The sequence below is a fragment of the Tamandua tetradactyla genome, chromosome 6 (genome assembly GCF_023851605.1).
Source record: "Tamandua tetradactyla isolate mTamTet1 chromosome 6, mTamTet1.pri, whole genome shotgun sequence".
Lineage (NCBI taxonomy): Eukaryota > Metazoa > Chordata > Mammalia > Pilosa > Myrmecophagidae > Tamandua > Tamandua tetradactyla.
The window spans coordinates 26,891,456-26,911,735 of NC_135332.1; the positions used below are offsets into that span (position 1 = coordinate 26,891,456).

The following is a 20,280-nucleotide window of genomic DNA, read 5'->3' on the forward strand; positions in this document are numbered from 1 at the left end:
TATGGAATGGATGTCAGAACTATTGGTACAAGAGAAAAGATAGATTTGGTTAAATGGATCTTTTATGGCCCTAAGATCTATCCTTCCTTGAAGGTTTTTGATGCAAAAGTGTAAAGATCATTCTGTTGATTCCCCCATCTTGTTTTTTAAAAGAATTAAAGGTTATTAAACATGGAGAATAAATTGAGATTGTGGGAAGCCTAGAAGACATATTGGATGGGAATGCTGGTTGTCTCTGCCAGAGCACTGTTCGAATCTTCATTTATAGGAGGAGTCTCCTAGGGATCTGCCATTGGGCGCTCAATCCATGCCAAGCACTGTGCCACTGGAATGGAGCTCCGTGAGAAACAGGCGAGTCCCCACCACCTAGAGCTGTGCCTGGCACACATGAGGCCCACAGTGTTTGTTGGAAGCTTAGCCATGTGTTATCACGCTTATCCTTAGCAACATGATGTAAGTATCCTCATTGTATAGATGATGAAACTGTGGTTTAGGAGAGTAAGTTGCCCAGGGTCCAACTGTAATAAATGGAAGAGCTGGGATTCCAGCCCAGGCAGTCTGGACCCAACCTGGGTAACAATGAAGACAATGAAGGTGACCAGCAGCCACTTGGAACTGAAGTGCGAGAGGCCATCAAATTCCACCCCCTGACTCCAGGCACAGGATAGGGTGGTCTGCCACTCCATGCTGCCAAACTCTTCTTGTCCCCTCGGGGATTAACCACCCTCTCTACCAGGTCCCTAGTCCCAGGCAGCTCAGGCTGTTGGAAAAGACGTCCCTCCCTCTTTCTGCCTGGAAATTGGCACCATCTTCCGCCCAGAATCCTCCATCAGCATCAAGGATCAAAATCAAATGCCTTCTTTAGAAGAATGGGGAACCCCAGGAAACCCTTCCAGCTACTTGTGGGAAGACAGGAAAAGGGAGAGCGGAAGGTAAAGAAGTAGAGAGAGAAAAAATGAAAGACAGACGAAAAGAGGCGGACAGAGCCCACAGAAACAGACCAGGAAGAGAAGCAGTCAAGAGTGTGACCCACAGAGAGAGCAGGGTGGAGGACAGAAAACCCAAACAAAGGCAAATTACCAAAACCCATCCCCATCCCTAAAATGGAGCAAATAGGGCTTCTGGGTGTGAGGGGATAGAGAGCACAGGAAGAAAGCAACTATGGGTCACAGGAGCACAGGCCTTGGAGATAGGTTTGCCAGAAAAACAACATTTGGGACATACTTATACTAAAAAGTTATTCATTATTCATCTGAAATTTAAATTTAGCTGGGTGTCCCATATTTTTATTTGCTAAATCTGGCAACTCTGCCTGGAGATATATTGATGAATAAAACTTGTTATAAGCTCATGGGGCTTATAAAAGCAAGGGACAAAGATACAGAATACTCATGCTGTGAATGCTGAAGTTTGTGTGTACTGAGAAGATGCACAGGGGCTTTGAGACTGAATACTTGAGAAACCTAGTCAGGGAAGTCAAGGAGGGCTCCCCTGAGAAGGATGATGGCTGAACTAAGAGCTGGAGGAAAAATAGCAGGTGCAGCTATGTGGCTGGAGGAGGGGTGTTGGGAGCACTGTGAGCAGAGGAACCACCACACACAAAGGCCCGTGGGTGGTAAGGAGCACGATGCAGGTAAGGACCTGAAGGACAGCCAGCAAGCCTGTGGCCACAGACAGCAAGGGGGCCTGCGGGGCAGTGGGAGCTGGTGACGTTGAAAGGGGTCAGGCCACACCAGACCTCCAGGCTACATTGGTGATTTTGATCTTGACTTTCAGAACAGCCCAGTGAAGTAAAAGACGGAAAGGACCTGGCTCACATTTTAGTAAATCTCACTGCTATCGTAGGATGAACTGCTTGGGGGTTGTGCAAGGGTGGCCATGGAAAGCCTTGCAGCAGGCAAGGGGGGTGATGGTGGAGGCTGAAGCTAAGACCCTGGTGGGGGTTATAGCAGAGAAGGGGAGAGGGAGTGGAGTAGAAAGATATTTAGAAGTGACATTTGGCTGAGGCCTGATGGTTGGGAAGGAAACAACCTTGCAAAGAGCGGAGATGTGAGTGATTCAGACAGAGGGGACAGCATGTGCAAAGGCCCTGAGGCTGGCATAAGTCAAGACTAAAGAGCTGGAAAACAGCAGTGGTTGGGTTGTAGCATGAGCCTTGTAGGCAAATGTAAGACATGAGATGGGAGGCCTCTGGAGAATCGTGAGTAGCTGCATTGGGAGATCCCTTTCTGCTACCTCCCTCTACCCCCGAGTTCAGGCATGGTCCGCTTCTCCCACCCTGGCTGCCTAGTTTTGTTGTGCTCAGCTGTCCCTTGGGTGCTCTTACATGTCATAGCTCCATCCCCTTTCATTTGGCGTCATGGCTCTTCTGCATGGAAAGTGCACGATCTTCCTTCCACCCAAGTGCCAGTCCTTATTTAGCTTCACCTTTCTGGTGCCTGACCATTTGGTTCCCGTCCTATTTGGGTGCCAGAAGACACACACACACACACACACACACACACCTCTGCTGGAAGATGTTTGGGAGAGAACCCAGCCTGAGTTCTAATCTGCTTCTGCCACAGCCCATTGTATGCCATCAGACAAGCAAGCCACAGACCCAGCCAGGCTTCAGTGCAATGGACTGGACCAGAGGAGAAGACCTTGAAGGCTTCTCACAGCCCTGATTTTCTTGGGAGTGACCTTTCTCAGCCAGCAGGCTAGAGCCATCCCCTCCATCCACCCACACACTCCACTCCTTCTCCCCCACCGTGACACTGCTTTCCCCAAAGCCTCCTGTGTGGTCCCTCCCACTCCGCCACTCCTGTCTCCCATCCAGAACCTCGGCATCTGCCTCCTGGCATCCTCTGCTCTGCTCCCACCCTGGGCCCACTCTACACTTTGATTGCGATTACCCTCCCTTCCTCGGCCAGTGCCTAGAGTCCCTCACAAGGCCACCGTCTGAAGAGACGGCCCACAGCCCGACCAGAGGCTGGCCCTTCCCCAGCCTGTAGGGCCCTCCCCGTCCCTGGAGGCCCCAGACATCCATCCCTACGCAGGAGTTTACAAGATCCGTTTGCATTTTAAAGGCAATTTCCCCACCCACCCCCACCCTACCCCCCCACCTTCCATCCACCCCACCCCCCCACCCCGCCACTGAAAAAAAAAAAGGAAACTTTTCAAAGTTTTAAAGCTCGGGTTTACATTTTAATATAAACCCCTCTGGGCCTGTTGCCTAGGATTTAGGAATCACACCCTCGCTTTGCTTGTGGGGGAGGGTGATTTGTCTTTACTGCAGCCCCTCTCTGCCTCCCAGTGCTGGGGCTAACCGGCAAAGACCCCAGAGGTCTTCTGGAAGTGGAGGTGGCCGTAGACCCCAGGAGGTGCAGGTTCCGGGCTGGCCCGGCCTGACCCCTCCCACTGCCGGCCGATCAGACCAGGGTCACCAGGCAGTCACACGTCAGTTTGAATGAGAAGCCTTGAACTGAGGCTGAGAAATGAAGTTGGGAAACAGCTCAGCCGAAGGCAATTGGGCCTTTTTTTTTTTTTCATGGTTTTTGGGGAAAAAAACCTCCATTGTCCAGCTAACCTTCCATGATGCTGGAAAATTGAATTTATTTCCTGAGCAGTCTGGTCCAATTTCCCCTGGGTGGGGAGAAGACGAGGCTGCCTTCTCTGCTGCTCCAACTTAGAAGCTTCTGGCTTTGCTCAGAGACCAGGATCGCAGAGGCTGGGACTCTGAGCCCGGGCTCTGCCTGGCAGCCCCCCGCCCCTGTGCAAGCCCGTGAGGAAGCACCGCCAGCCCCCAACCGTCCCATGACAGAGAAGCTTTTATCTGAGCTTCAAGTTTCCTCATCATTTTACTCTCTCAGTGACCTGGGTTTGCTAGGCAGCTGTCTCAGCCTTCCCTCACCCACTCTGGCCGTCCATGGGTGCCCCTGTGTGTCTCCCAGCCCCCACCTCTGTCTCTAGGCTCTCCAGGACAAGCTGATGGAGGTACAGCTGTAAAGCATTTGTGCTGCCGCCAGGCTGGCGGGGAAGCCATCTGCAGCAGCATAACTGCCAGGCCTGAAATGAAGGAAACCCTGGGCCCCCGCCCCCACCCCAGGCCCGGCCCCCAACGCAGGAGCCTCTTGGCCCACAAAGACCAAGGACTCAAGGGGTGAGGGAGTGACCTGGAGGCCACTCTGGAAGGCTGGGGGCTCAGTTTTTAGCCCCCTTTTGGCAACCTGAGCTGAGCTTCAAGGCTGGAATGGGGTGTGTCTGTTCCCAGAGGCCATCCTAAAGTAGAGGCTTGTCCACCGAAGCCTCGAAGGAAGACCTTTTCCTCCGCTGGCCATCTCCCCACTACCACCCACCACGGGCTAATTTAAAAGTTTCCAGGCCAATAGCCTAAAGAGTGGAAAGACGGGAAAGAAGCGCCCTCTCTCTCCCAGCCCTAGAAAATGGGATCTGCCCTCCACCCCAACTCCACTTCCCCTGAGTCAATACCATTTGTCCCCTCCTGGGGGAGGACACTGTGCATGGGGCCGGGGTGGACAGCTCAGACAGGGCTCTGGCCACAAGCAGACCCATCTGATTCCAATTAGTAAAGCAGGTTTCCAGATTGCCAAGGACGTATGGGGGAGGGAGGCCACAGAGGACAAACCCCCCAGCACCCCCTCTCCCAGAATGCAGCCCCTGTCTCATTTGGTTTCCTTTTGCCTTCCAGATGGGCCTCATATGCACAACCACTGGGAAACCTTAAAGGAAACTTTAAGGCACACGGGCCCCCCTTTTCCTACTCAATAGTCTGACCCCAGGCCCCAGACCTCTGTCCATAGTTAGACATTAAAACTACAGAGGAAGGAAAAAGAAGGGAAAACTGAAGGAAAGAACACCTAGAGGGGAAGAAAGGGCTGCAAACATACAGAAAGTCAGAACAAAGAAACCATCAGTTCCCAACTGGATCCTATTCTAACTGGGGAAACTGAAGCCCAAAGAAGGAAGACTAGTTGAATGCTTATTGGTCATGGCCCTGAATTATCCCTACTTGGAGGAGTGAAGGGTCTTAGCTGCCGACCTCATCCAAATTACAACTAGGTGGAAGCAAGATTCTGGAGAAGTCCGCCCTCCCCATCCAGAGCCTGCCCTGGCTCCCCCCAGCCTCACCTACCCAGTTCCAGCCTTTCTTTCCAGGCCCAGGGTTAAGGATACAGGCCTGAAAAAGCAGTCTCCCTGGCCATGGCATCTCTGGGCCTCAATTTTCCCATCAATAAAATGGACAAGGTTATCATTTCCCAGCCTATGCACCCCTCCCGCCCCCCCTCCCCCAACACACACACAAAAAGGACTGGGTTATATACAACTGGGTTAAACAGTATTCTGTAATGCCCCAACCTTTCGTTCCAATTGTCCTGAACGAGCCTAGAAGCTTCCCCTTGGCCTGGGTGGCCTTTAGGAAGGAGGTGCTGACCCCCATTTCAGTAATCAGAGCTGGCAAGGGGGCCACAGAATGTAGGGACCCAGCCAGTCATGGAAGCTGCTGATCTCCATCTCTCCCCCAGCAACTGCACTACCGCCCCCACTCAAAGCAATTTGTCATGCCCTGAATTAAGTGATTCCAACAGGGGTTTAATTTCAGTTTAATGGCTCTGTTTTTATGTGTAATTAAATACCATTGCATGGTGAAAATATGTTGTTTGCACTTTACAGACTGTGTAAGGGCCCAGGAAGCCAATCCCAGGGGGGTTTAACTAGCAGACTCCACTAGCCCCGCCCCCAATTTGGCTGGAATTGTCCAGACCTTGGGGAAGGGAGCTGGGGAGCTGGGAAAATGCAGAGAGATGAAGGGAGAGGTGGTCCTGGTGGTGCCTGCTCACTCAATAAATCATGTTTCTAATTGTCTGCAGCACCCCGCCTTTTACTCACCCACCCTAACCCTCCCCACCTCCCCACCCCCCTACCCCGGGCCCTGTGGTGGAAAGAGGCAGGTCACTCTGACAGCCAGGATCTAATTAGACCCTTGGCGGACTGGAGTTCTGTCTGCTTGCCCCCACTGTGCCCAAATGGCTGCTCCATTGTTTCTCCTCCACTTGTCCCCATTATCTCCCCTCACCCCCTTGTGTGTGCCTCTTCCCCATTGTCCTTCTCCCCTACCCCCACCGACTCGCAAACTGCCTCTCTCCTCCCAGCTGCCAGCCTGCATCCAACCCACCATCTTGACTTTCTCTTTCTAGGTCAGAGGCGACATTGCCATAGGGGTCTGGAATGCAGGGGGAGTTTCGCTGGCTGGGAATGTTTCAGGGTTCTGTTCCCCCGGAAGGAGGACTGAGAAGTCGCCCCGAGTCCTACGTGCCTCATGACATTCCTGGTGCAGCTTGGTTGGGGAATCTGGCCCAGAAGGCAGAGGGGTTGGGACAACCAGCCTTTTCCTGGAAGGAGTTGAAGGGGCAGCAGTGGAACCTCAGGGACCTCAGGGCTCTGGTAGAGGAGGGGCCAAGAGGCTTGGCCAGTTCACGGGAGATTGCTCCACCTGAATTGGATACTGGAGTTACTCCCAGCCCCCTTTTCTTCTCCCCACCCCACCCCCACCCTGCCTTCAGTGAAAAGCCGACATCAGGGCTTGATCTCCACTAAGTTGGGAAATAGAAACCACATGTCTAATGTAGATCAGTACCAGTGGGCTAGGGGATCTTGGCGGGATGCCCCCAACCCCCTGCTCCAAGTCACCGTGTGTGGTGTGTGTGTGTGTGTGTGTGTGTGTGTGTGTGTGTGTGTGTGTGTGTGTGTGGTGTGTGTGTGTGTGTGGTGTGTGTGTCTGTGTGGCTGGGGGGGGGTTGCTTTGAATAACATTTCTTGGGGAGGCAGGGAAGAACACTCAAGGACTCCAGTTCCTAAGTTCATCCAAGTAAGGTGGCTCCACCAGGACAAGAGTTTTATCCTCACATCCTCCTCCCCCCCACCTCTGCCAGAAGTGCTAGCATGGGAGCTATAGTGCCCACTTGCACATATTTGGAGCCCAGGGTGGGAGGGCATAGGTACAAAATAGGCCAGGACTTCCTACAGAGCCCAGTCCTTCCCAGGGTGAACTTACTTGGAGACACGGCCCAGGACCATTCACTTCCTCTGGCTTCACAAGTGGTGGAGTGTACCTACACTGACATGGAGTTGCTTTTTGTTTCCTTCTTTTTTGGATACTTAGGATCTGGGGCTCCAGGACCATGGGAGGCAAGCGATGGGAGCAGGGAGAGAGGGCGTGTTTCTGTGAGATATAGAATTCCCCCTCCCAAAAATGTATGTTCTCCATTCCCTGGAACTAGACAGCACCTCCCCCCCACCAAACTGCAGTGGGGACCCCTCCTGAGGGCCCACTCATTCACTCAGGAGGGAAGCACCTACTGTCTCATTCTCTCTCTCCCCTTGTATCACATACCATATAGATATTCACACAGACACATATACGGATTCATACACACCACAAACACACACACATACACATCTTAACTTCACACACCCACTCAAGCACGGCACCAGGTATACATACTTACCCTGAAATGCCCATGCTTTCACTTGTGTGTCAGATAACACTTTGCTATATTCACACACACACACACACACACATCACAAATACATATATATCACAAAGGCACACCCTAGGCCATTCATATAGCTACTTTCCAAGAAGATCCTGCTTTTTCGGAAGTTCATGAAAAAAAAAGAACCTCCTACCACCCACTGCCAAGGGTGCAAACAGGGAACTGGGAAGGGAGGCTGGGAGCAAGAAGGGTTGGAAGAGATGCTTTCCCTAATTTGGCCCAGGGACCTAAAACTTAATCTTCACCCTCCACCCAGCTCCGGCCAACACCTGTCTTGGCATCAGCCCCAGAAGGTGTCTCTATGAAGAGTGGCCCAGAGGCCAAGGGAGCAAACCTCAGCATCTCTTTGTTCTTTATCTCCTGCTGCTGGCAGTGCCATGCTGCCTTCAGAAGACCAGATGGCTGTGAGATGGTGGAGAGACAGAGACTGAGGCCCCAGACACAAGATGCAGACAACAAAGGTACCAGTGCAGAGCTGGTGAGTGTGTCAGGGGCTGGTGAGTGTGTCAGGGGCTGGTGAAACTGAGAGGCCTGGAACTGGGTGAGAACTGGGGCTAAGGCAAATTGGGTGCAGACAGTCTGTAGGCTGTGCCTGAGACCTCTGCGGAAGGGGCCTCCATCCAGGAAACAAGCTGACCCCTGAAAGTATCACAGCAGTGGGGGGTGGGATGGGAGATAACTAGGAATCTAGAATCCAGTTCTACCATGTGAACACAAATTCTGAGGCTGAGGCTGGCCCTGAAAAGCCAGCAAGGTCAAGGGTGCCCCCACTCCCAAACCCTCAGAACTAAATCTCAGCACAATCCCCCAGTCAGGAATCTAAGCAGCCAGAGTTGTGGAATGTGCTGGAGAGTCTGCCCCTTCCCCTAATTGCAGGGAAGTACACCCCCCTCCCCGCCCCTCCAATTAAATTAATAAACAAATCCAGACACAAACCCAGTCTGCCAGATGCCCTAGTAATTGCCCCAACTCCACTGGCCCAACAGGGCCGTCCTTGGTCCCTCTCTCCTTTCTGAAGCCATTTTTTGCCCACCAGGAGTCTGAGCACAGACAGCATTGACATAAGAGATGGGGAGCCCCCTACGAAGTGGCCACATGGGAAGAGGGTGAACTGGTTGGCCCTTTGCAGTTCTTTGACCACGCAGGGCTGGTATGAGGACCACGCATTGCCCACCTCCCCAAAACTGTCCCCTCTCTCCACCCTGTATGCATTCCTGTCCCGAATTATAAATAAATCAACCAAACACAATTGTCTAGACATTTTTTGTTTTTCTTCTGTTTTGTTAAAAAAAGAAAAGACATCATGGCAATTGATAGTTCCCTAAGTCTCCTTCCATCCAATCAAGCCTGAAAATGCCGAGAGGGCAATAAGAAAGTACGGGGAGAGAAGTGTAGGGAAAGGGGGTGGGGTGGAGACAGAGCCACAGGTGGGGAGCCACTGGAAGGATAGAATCATCCTTGTAATTTGGTGGCAGAGACCACAATGGAGTGGAGAGTAGGACTCCAGCCAAGCCCCTTCTTTCCCCTGCATGTGGGCCCTCACCCTCCCGGTACATTCAGTCTAATCTAGCATTCTTTTCTCCAATGCTGACTGCTCAAAGAGATGAACCCCACCTCCCCAGCCCTCTGTCCTTCAGGCCTTTCTTGGACCCTCTTCCTTCCCCACAGCAGGGTCTCCACTGCCAGGCAACCAAAAAGATGGTATCCCACCCCAACCCAAAGGTGGGCTTGTCTCTGAAGGTCATTCCCCTTGGAGAGACATGGGGAAGAAGTGTAGGAGAGACCGGCAAGACTTAGCTTTGGGAATGGGTCTGGTCTCATGACCACTGAGCACGTGCTACCTCATACTTTCCTTATAGCCCCCAACTTCTGACTAGATTGAGAAGAGGTGCCATCGTCAAGGTGCATGTCTACTATCCTCTCTCCTCCCCTGACTCTGGGAGTGAGATTTCTCTTCTCCCGCAGGCCTGTGCTCACCTTGTAGGAAAGGCCCCCACGTGCCAAAATCAAAGGAAGTCAGAATAAGAGTCCCCGGGGCTGAAAACTAGAGCTGACAGGTAGTATGTGGTCAATAAATGTTTTCAGATGGCTGAATGAATGAATGAATCAATCAATCAATCAATCAATCCAGGATAAATTTGGAAAATGCCAGAGCTCCCCATTGCCACTCTCACACCTCATGAGCTATCTAAGCCCAAAGAGGACACCCAGGCTCTGGCTCACCCCAAGAGTTATACCCATGCCCCCAAACACACATACACATATACCCAGAGGGAAAACTTCTGGACCAGAGACAGAATTGGGACTCAGACCCAGGCTCTGGGTCAGTTCTGCAGCCTCTAGGGGATGGGGATAGCAGAGGGTACTGAGCCCCCTGCCTGCTGGCAGGGCTCACTTGCGGAAGCTATCAGCCAACTGGTGGCAGTCCAGCTCCCCCTTCGGCTCCAGGCCTCCCGGAAGCTTCACCCCCGTCTTCCGGTCCACACACCAGCACTTGCCACGCTGCCCATCCAGAGCTGGGTGACACTGCCAAGACAAGGGCTTGAAAGGTCAGTTCCCAGGCAAAAAAAAAAAAAAAAAGAGATCCCAAGTGGCCTGCCCCAATCCCAGCCTGGTCCCAAGTCAAACAGTTGCTCCAAGAGAGCCTCTGAAAGCAGAAGTTCTTTCTTGATATAGGTCCCCTGAGCTCAACGGAGTAGAGAGAAGTAGGATAAGAAGAGAAGATCCAGAGAGATTCTGGAGGCAGGGCCCTAAGACATTTCCATAGCCCAGCTGGAAGGAAGACTAGAGCCATAGGATTTAAAGGTACAGCTGGATTTGAAAGACTGAGGTTCAGGGTGGAGATGTCTCAGGTGTGTGTTCTGATTGATTTGGGGACTTTGAGAATGGGAATTTGGTTAAGAGCAAGATCCTAGTGAGAGGTAAGGTTAGGATCAGGATAACAGTTGCAGCTGAATTAGGAACTATGACTAAAATGTGAGTTGGGTGAGGATTAAAACACTGGTCAGAATAGAAAGACTGAGGTCAAGATCATAACAACTAAAGATGGGTTAAATTTTGGGTCAGAATTAGGTGAAGGACAAAAGTGAATTTCAGAGTCAAAGTTGGAGTGCAGCTTGGGTCAAGACTGGTCTGGGGGTAAAAAGCCTAGTGTCAGGACTTTCGCTGGGATAAAAATTGGGAAAAGGGCAAAATTCATGTTGGGATAAGGGAGATAGGCTTGGCACAGGTTTGGCAGGACCCTCTTGTTCCTTTACTCATTCTGTATATCTCATGCCCTCTCCTCATGCTATCCTGGGATATGCAGACCCAGGAGCAGCACTTCTCCTCTTAGTTAGGCCTCTGCTTGCCCAGCGGCAGCTGACTTTGTGGATTTATCTATAGAGCATGGAGTGGGAGAGTGTGCATGACTATTCCCTTAAAGAGGTGGAGAAGAGCTGGGTCATACCCAGCAAGGGGCACCCTAGAACACTTCCCTGATCTGCTGCCCTTCCTAACAGGCCTGACCTGAAGGGTCAGAGATGGAGCTGGAGCAGTCCAACCTTGTTGTATATCCCAGCCCCCCGGGGGTGCAGGGGACCCAATGTGCCAAAGGCATAAGGGAATACGGAGGTGGGTGCCTTCCTGTCTTCTCTCCTGTCCCCTTTCTTCCTCGGCTTTCCCCCAAAGTTCCTGTCTCCAACTGTCAAGGATCTGGCTTCACCTCCATCCTTGCTGTACCGCAGGTGGTTTTGCTGCTCAGCTTGGGGGAAGGGGCAGGCTGAGGTTCCTCCTTGACTCCTCATGACTTCACCCCTCCCTCCATTCACAGACTAACTCTCAAACATTCAGTAACAAAGGTAAACTACTCATGCGGTAGCTAGAGTACTGGGAGATAGAAGCTGGCAGAGGTGCTAAGGTCTACAGCACCAATAGTAAGTACAGAGGTAGTGGAAACAGCCTAGGACAGGGAGGCAGGATAACTGGTTCTAGTTCAGGGTCTGTCATTAACTTGCTGTGTGACTTTGGGTCAGACTTGACTACTCTCTGGGTCTCTGTTTCCTCATCTCTGACATGAATGAGGTGGACAAAATCTTGATCAGAATCTAAATCTGGGGTAGGGTTCAGGGAGGGTTCAGAGGTTTGGTTTAGGTTGGGGAGCCTCCTCGTTCCTGAGATTTCCAGCCTGGACCACCCTGTGGAGAGACCAGAAATGTTCCTGCAGCCAAGGCCAAAACCAGCTGAGACCCACCTGCTTGGGGTGGAAGTTGCCATTGCGGTCACAGTTGGGAATAGGGATGATGTAGAGGTCCTCGTGGGTGCGGCTCTGCGAGGCGGCCAGCCGCTCCAGAGCCCGGTGCAGCTCACTCTGGCAGGAGCCCTGGGGCTGGGGAGAGGATGAAAGTGCTCAACAGAAAGGAGAGAGGCAGGAGGGCTAGGACTGGGGGTCAGAGTGAAATGGGCACTGAAGACCCTGAAAGGAGGGACAAAGCTGGAGGAAAGGCAGGAAATAAGTAAGGGGACCTGGTGGGGAAAGGGATTGTGAGAAACCTATGGAGAAGGACAGGGAGGGGTGATTTCTAAGCAAAATAATATAATTAACTTGTAAGACCAAGGAACAGACCCATCAAAGAGGACATTAGCCAAACCCTGGAGCAGTCCCAAGGCCCTTTGCTATGGCCAGTATTAATCCTTTTGTTACCGGGAAGGTCTGGGATGGGGGATCCAAGAGAAAGACCAAGAAACACCAGGGGAGACACTGGAAAGGAATTTTGATGCCATATACTGAGTGCTGATTCCATATACTTTGCACCCAGTAGGCATCCAAAGAATGTTTGCTGAGTGCACACTGTGTGGATCTGGAAGTGGTGGTGATGGCGATAGTGTGTGCGTGTGTGTGCGCGTAGGTGCGCCTATGCACATGCACACTTGTGGATCAGAGGTCCTCACCACAGGCCGGGCCTCTTCCCGAGGCACCCCAGCGACCTTCATCTTGCCCCCGTTGGTGTTCCGATCTCGCAGTTTGGCGAAGTGTTTCTGCAGGCACCTGCGGTCATGGGCGCTGCAAGGGCTGAAGCTGTTGTTGGGGTGGTCACCCTCATCCTTGTCTGCAGTCAGGCCGAGATGAAGAGAGGTCAACACCAGAGAACAACAGAGCATTGAACCAACCCTCAGGTCCATTATCTTGGGGTTCATCCTTCAGCCCGACACTGAGTGTGGGGGTGGGGGGGATGATAGCAACCCTCCATCTCCTCCCCACTCCCCTCAGGAAAATATTCCTTCTTGAAGTCCTTGACTCGTCCCTCACCCCACCCAATCCAATCTTCAGATGAGTCACCAGCTACAGCTGCCCAGATGTCAGGGGGTTCCCCTGGGCCCTGCAGGGAGGTCTAAGACAGGCAGGTCAGCTCCCCACTGGACCTTATCCTTCCCTACCTTCAGCTCCTCCCCCCATCTCTTCTCCATCTGTTCTTTCTTCCTGTCTTCTTTCCTGCTCTTTTTCATATCTGGCTGAACACGCAGGGTATCCCCAGGGCTGTCAGCTCTGCTAACTCTCTCGCAAATGGCCAAAATCACAGTTTCCATGAGTGATATGAAATCTGGCCAAAAGGCTCTCATATTGGCTGGGTGGGAGAGAACTAGGAGTGGGTGTGTATGCCTGCAAATGAAAGTGCATGTGCGTGGCCCCAGGACCAAGTGAACACCCTCACACATCCCTTCAGTTCTCCTCAAGTCTCTCATCCATAGCCTTGAGACCCCAGCCAAAGCCTGTGTCTGTTATCCAGAGCCAGGAGAGGGGAGGTGATGCTGGACCCTCATCCCTCCCTGGGATCTCCTGGAGGCTCTACATGAACCAAACAAAAAAACCCATCCAGACATCCAGAACTATAGCTGCTGTTCCTCACTCCAGAGAGCCAAAACTGGAATATAGAACTGAGCTGGAGAAAGAGGCCAGAATACCTCTCTACAGAGGAGAGCCACCTATGAAATGCTCAGTCTTGGCAACTCTTTGCCGGTCTGAGTGCAAGGCCCCAGCCAGCATTCCAGATGTTGGCAGCCGGACAGGAGGTTACATCTGGTTTGTGTCAGGATTTTTTTTCCTGAGGAGTTAGCAGGTTCCTCCACACATGGCAGCAGTCCCAGAGCTGCCTCTGGGTCAAATGGTATTTTTTACCCTCAGCCAAAGCTCAGGGGGTAGTTCTCTTTTGATTCTCCTAATCTTGGGGGCATAGAGGGAAGCATGTGGATAAAGAGAAACCTGACAAGGAGGAATCTAGACCCTCAGAAAGTCTTCATCAAGATTCTACACTAAAGGTTATTTATAAAATTAAGTCACCAAGATTGGGAAGGTTTTGTCATGGGTAAAAAATTGGCCTAGAAAAAGGAATCAAAAGAAGGAATAAATGGAGCAGATAGATGTGATCCATCTTCTGGATATTTAACACCCAAAGACAGTCCACAGAGAGGACTCTGGTCCCATAGATTACATCAAATTCCTGTGAGTCAACCAAGGCAAAGACACTATAGCAAAACCTCCCAGCCAGTGTGGGTGGCAAAGGAAGGAACAGACAAACTTCACAAGTCTAGGATTGTCCCAGGGGAATATGAGAAGATGGACCCTGAGCCCTCAGTTAGGGACCAAGGAAAGATCTGGATTCAGATTCTTCCCTGAAGCTCCTCCCAAGGAGCCTCTTTTGCCAAGGAGGTGGGCCACTGACTCCCCCATCTGCCACGTTGCTTAAAGCCACAAGGCTTATGGATTGGGTCATAGCATTTCAGGGATATAGGCTGGGGCTGGTGAAGGGAGAGAAGAGGGAAATGGAAGACCTAAAGCAATTAGAGGCTGAAGCTACATGTGAACAAAGGCCCAACCATGTCACCTGGGAAGAGTTAGAAAGGACCACCAGGTTGTTGGCCAACTCCAACACACTAACTTTAGGTGGCAACCTTTGAACCTGGAAAGGTTTTATTGTTTTGCTTTGAGTTTGCTTTATTTTAATGACCACAAAGGAAAGCACTACTTTGCACAGCGACACTTGTTCCCCTTGGCAAATGAGTAGACTGCTCTTGGGTTTGAGGTATAAGGAAGTCTTCTAATGAATGGGGCTGCCTCAGAAGGTAGAGCGCTCCTGCCCCTGGAGGTGTGAGGTCAGTGTGATAGAGGCCTCAAGAATCAAATGACATCTGGAGAAGGAAATCAACCACAGCTATGCTTTTCCATAGTCATTTCTAAGTTCACAAATGACTAACCATTAGGGGATTATTAATGAATATTTGGGATATTTATCCCTGATTTAGGAGATACCATTGAGGACAACTGGCTACTCTCAGTGAAACCTGGGGTTTGCATGGGGGGGGGGCGTGAGCATGCAATAATAGCTTCTGTGTGTGTATCAGTCTAGCCCTATGTCACATAGAAGAGGGTTATCTTGGAAGAGTTGAGCAGGCCCCTTTCATGGTTTCCCCGGGTACCAAAAACCCTCCCATCCCTACCCCCCATTTATCCCAAGCTCATGCCTAAACTGAGAGTAGAACATACCAGATAGGTAGAGCAGCCTACTTTTTACTCCTATGGGGATGCAGGGACACAGAGTAAATCCATATCTGCCTACTCAAACACAAGCAGGCTGGGACAGGAGAATTACAAACATATACAAACAATCACATGTCCAGGCACGCACTCGTCCATGAATACATACCCACGTGCACTTGGACACTCTGACCCTGCCCTGGTCAGAGACACAGGCCCGGGGCAGGACACACTGACTTTGCCAGTCTCCCTGCACCATGGCTTGTTGACTTTCCATTTAATCTGTAACTTTTCCTTGCCCAGCCTTGCTCAACAGGCAGACTGAGGTCTTACCCCAGGACCCACCCCTAGGCATTGGGTTTGGGGTGGTGAGGGTAGTAACCTAGGGGCCCTTGAAAGTGTTAACCTTCCCAGACACAAAACTGGCTAAATATGTGCTGTTTCCCTGCCTACACAAGAGTTCAGTCACCTGGTGTGCTCAGGCAGCTACTGCACTCTGGGAAGACCCCAATGCCTGTGGGTCCCTACCCCCCACCCTCCCGCTGAGTGGGAGTCAGAGTCACACTTATGCCCTAGAAAAATGTGACCTCTGAAGGGTTTGTTGGGAGGCGGGGCTTCCAAGGTAGACCAGGTCATCTCCTCCCACCCCCTGCCTGGAGCCAGGCCCACTGACATCCAACCACAGAGGAAACCTTGGTCTTTGCTCCAAAAAGAGAGGAAGGGAAGGAATTCAGAAAGAGAAGAGGCTTCACAACTTTGGCACTACCAGCTGCAAAGTTTGTGGTGAAAGCTGAATGATTTCCTCTTTCTTGCTGTCTTATTTCACCCCTATGATTTCTCCTCAACCCCAGCCTCCTCCCCTTGCAATACACGCAGGGTGAGGCCATGGGCTGAGCAGTCCCAGTCACCCAGACACAGAAGTTTCAGCCATGATCTGGTGGGTTGTCTACCTACCCAGCAAAAAAAAGGACTATTCCTTCTTCCCCGGGCTCTGCTAGAGGAGCCAAGACCACCCAAGCTAGGCACCAGGCCCACTCTTAGAGGTCTGAACCACAGGGTATCCCTTCACTACAATGCCATGTGCCGGCCTCCAACTAAAAAATCAAGTGAGGAAAGCTGGCCTGTCCTTTCCATGGTATGGCAGCAAAAGGTACCAAAGTCCACTTCACCCCACCCAACTCCTCTGAACATCCCCCAGCTTTGCTCCCTCGCTATACAGTCCCCAAATTTCCGGTGCAGGGAGAGGATTTAAGTTGAAACTTCTTCTTCATCACCATCCTCATCATCACTTTAATTTACTGAGTTCTTATGCCATGCTAAATATACTAACCCTGTGAAACAGATCCCATTATCATTCCCATTTTACAGATGAGGAAACTAAGGTAGACTGGATAGAGGGGAAGGAGGAGGGGCTTATCTCTGCAGCACCTGTGTCTTTAAGTGGAAAGACTCCTGATACCCAAGGCGCCGATAATTCTGGCTTTGCCAATACTAAAGAAAAAACGTCAAGCAGCAATGCTCCTCTTTCCTCCCTCCCCCAAGGCACAGAATTTCTGGGAAAGCTCTATTCCCATGACATGACTGGATTCCCAGCACCGAAGTAGGGGAGACAATATTTGCTGCATTGACTAAAAATTAACTCAGTCTACATATTCCCTGACACTCTCCCAGAAGGACCCAGACCTCAGTTTAAGAACTCCACAGTCCAAGCACTGCTCTTCCACAGTCTATTCCCCCAGATTCCATGAGTGGATGGTCAGTACCATTGATGCGGAATGTGTGGAATTCTGACGCACATGTTCCACCCCCTCACCTCTGGTGACCTCCTGTGTTAATTCACAACCTGGTTGCTGTCTGGCTCAGGAAGCTGGGGCAGGAGGGCCAATGAGGGGTCACAGATGTGGGGGTGGAGAGAGGCAGGAGGGGTCAGGGAAGCTGGAGATGGAAGGGGAGGCCTGCCCCTGGGACAAAAAGGAGGCAGCTGGACTATAGCAGCCACAAGGGACACGCCAAGTGGCTGCCCTCCCCTAGCCACCTACTGAAGCTCAGCCTCAAGAGGAGAAATCAGAAAAAGCCTGATATCCCCCTCCCAAAGGCAGGCCTCCCCTTCCATCTCCAGCTTCCCTTACCCCTCCTGCCTCCCTCCACCCCCACACCCCTGACCCCTGACCCAGCTTCCTGACCCAGACCCAAGTCTTGGGTCCTAGGAGAGACAGTGGCTTATGGACAGTGTACAGATAAAGAGGAAAACAGGGATAAGGTCAAGCCTTGCCTCACCAAAACCCCTGCAGGGCTGATGCACAATGCTAGGTGGTACCTTTCATATGATACACTTGGCCCAGGACAAGACAGGGGTTACTTTCGTGATGACCAGAAGGTGAGTGGACATGGGCATAGCTAGCCAAGGAGATACCCAGTTTCCCTAGAATCCTCCAGGCTTCCCCTTTTCCTTCCCCAGATAGTTGCATCCACTTCATGGATGGAGAACAAAGCAAGGAAGGAACGGGTAGTGTTAGAGACCTAGGTTCTATAATCCAAAGTAGACCTAAAGACACAAAATTCCTAGCCACCTCTTAAGGCCAGTTTGCATGGAGGCCAAGGGGCAATCACAAACAATTCATGCCATAGCCCCCCAAAATCCCTTGAGGATCAGATTTTCCTCCACTACAGGATGGGGTGTTCCTACCCAGCCAGGGAGGAAGGGGTGCCCAAGACCCACTGAGGGCTCTTTTGCCACAGGTTCAAGCTGAAAGAGGTATCTGGTGCCAGAAACCCACTGGCCAGTGAAGGATGGAGATACAAAGGGCATATGAACCCTTTAAACCCAGGGAGCCCAAAGGCTCAGCCCTTGCTCTAGTCAAGTCTCTTACCAGTGTCCCTCCACTCCCACTGACAGGGACTTCTCTGCTCCAGTATCAGCTACTGACTCTGCCAAGACTCCCCTTTCAGATACGCTGGGTGCCAGGCGATATTACTCTTAGAATGCTTTATGCTGACCCATCTTTCCCGGCCCAAGGGCAGGAAGGCAGAAAAGCCCGAGACCCAGACCCCTGGGGTCCACCTCCTTCCTGTTTTCCCTGCATCCTGCTCTCCTCCAGCTAACAAGCTGCAGAGGATTGAGGAAGTGGAGCGGTCTGGGACCCAGGACAGGAAGCTAGGGGCCAGAGTCCCAGCATCCGGGCTGCAACAATGGAAGTTTCAAGCACTAGGAAAAGAGACAGACACGAACAGAGGCACATAGAAAGCAAAACAGAGTCAGAGAATGGAACAAGAAAGAGACAGAGGTACAGAAAGGCACATACAGAGAGAGATATTCTGGAAGTAATAAACACAGAAACAGAGACAAAAAGAAACAGTGACAGACACAGAGAGAAAGAGCAACCTAAAGAGACAGATGAAAGTGAGTGAAGCAGAACAGAAACAGGAAAATGGAATAAGACAGAGAAAAAGAAGTTGATGTTGAGGAAAAGAATTTAAGAACATTAGTGAAACTAGAGATGGGAAGAAAGCAAAACAAAAGAAAAAGAGAAAGAAGGAAAGAAACTGAGAAGAATCTTAAGGGGGAATGGAGAGAGGTTCACTGAGAAATGGAAAAAGAGAAAGTGTAAGAAGATTAGGGCAAAGGGCCCTCTAAAAGTTCTATCTCTCTCTCTCCTCTCTTCTCTACTCTCTATACCACATCTGTTAGTTTTCTGCAGCTCCAGGCTGGGAGCCAAGATGGGCTTCTTTCCTGCCACCTCAAATGGCACCTGCCAGAAGAATGGAGCAGGGTACCTGTTACGAAGGCAGGTGGAGATACTCAGGCCTGGCAAAGAGACCCTTGTCATCTTACTTCCTCTCAGACAGTTAGGTACGCTAGCAGGTGGCTTTAGGGAAGGGCAGCTCTGAGGCCGCTCACCACCAAAGCCCCTCTAATTTGCAAGGCCCGCTCCACCCCACCTCAGTGTTAAAAGTCGAGGTCCTGGCTCCTCAGACCCCTGAAGTTTCCACCTGCAGCCAGAGTAAAAGGAAGTCCCTGGATCTGGAACAGAAGGCTGCACCCACCCTGAAACGCCCATCCTCTAGTTAGCTGACTCTAGACTGCTGAGTAGCAGGCCATCTGGACTGGGTCACTTAATTCACCACTCTTGCACCAGCATCCAGACCTACCACAGGGATAGCTCTTCCAAATGGGCACCCCCTGGGAGGTGTGAGCCAGCAGGATGGTCGAGTCTCCCTCTAAGATGGAAACAGGCTGCTAGAGACTGTAGCAGTTTCCTTGGCTGAGCAGGGCTCATACCATTGGGACCCTGCCACGTGCCTGCCTTCTCCTTCACTCACAGGGGGTTCTCAAGGTTCTTCCAGGCCAACTGTTGCATCAGGGTGGGGGTGGGTGAGCCAAGGGCACCTTACCGGAGGGCTGCAGGCTTTCCTGGATGGCCTCGATCTCCGCCAGCTCCATACACACGCCTTGCCCATGCATCAGGGTGTGCAAGGGTTTTTCCACCCCCCGGGGCGGGTAGCAGCGCAGGCCGGAACCGCAGCGCTGGGTATACACCCCACAGGGCATCCCCTTGCTCAGGGCACAAGTGGCGCAACAACCGCAGCCGGGCTCCCGCACAAGCTCCTCGCAGCCCACGGGGGGGCGGCAGCGTGCCAGCTTCTCCTCGGAGCAGGGCGGGCAGTGGATGGCTTCGTCGCCCAGGCTCGGCCCGGGCCCGGCGGCCAGCAGCAGGGCGGCCACGAGGCAGAGGGCCAACATGACCGGGCGAGGACGGGGCGCGGGTGCGCGGGCTGGAGGCAGGGGCACACGGCGGCAGCACACGGCGGCAGCACACGGCGGCGGCTCCCGGCGCGCCGGGAGGACCCGAACGGGAGGGCGCGGGGAGACGGGGCGGCCCAGCTGGCTGACGGGGACTGAGCCAGGGAAGTTAGCAAGCGGGCCGGAGGGGAGCAAGCCTGGCCGCCGAGGCGCTGCGCCGCATCCTCCGCCCGGCCCAAGCAGAGGACCGCGAAGGGCAGGGGGCTGAGCGGCTGCCCGAGACCTGCTTCCCCGGACTTTATACCGGCCCCTGGCCACACCCCCAGCGCCTTCCCAGAGGTGGGGGAGCCCGGGCGGGCGAGGGGGAGAGGCGGCGGTTAGGGGAAGGGGGCGCTGTCCTAAGTCTTCGCCGCCGCCGCCGCCGCCGCCGCTACAACATCTGAAAGTCCTTTTCTGCCGAAGAAGGAAGCTGT

At 52.3% G+C, this 20,280-nt stretch overlaps 1 protein-coding gene across 1 annotated transcript; it reads right to left on the bottom strand.

Moving 5' to 3' along the window:
• Window positions 1–8,805: 8,805 nt before the first annotated feature.
• On the bottom strand, window positions 8,806–19,836 carry IGFBP4 (insulin like growth factor binding protein 4). Its single transcript, XM_077164459.1, has 4 exons — window positions 19,459–19,836; window positions 12,486–12,643; window positions 11,788–11,922; window positions 8,806–10,082 (listed from the first exon to the last, which is right to left on the bottom strand). Exons 1-4 carry the CDS (start codon window positions 19,805–19,807, stop codon window positions 9,948–9,950), a joined length of 777 nt encoding a protein of 258 aa, XP_077020574.1. The 5' UTR covers window positions 19,808–19,836; the 3' UTR covers window positions 8,806–9,947.
• Window positions 19,837–20,280: the final 444 nt, after the last annotated feature.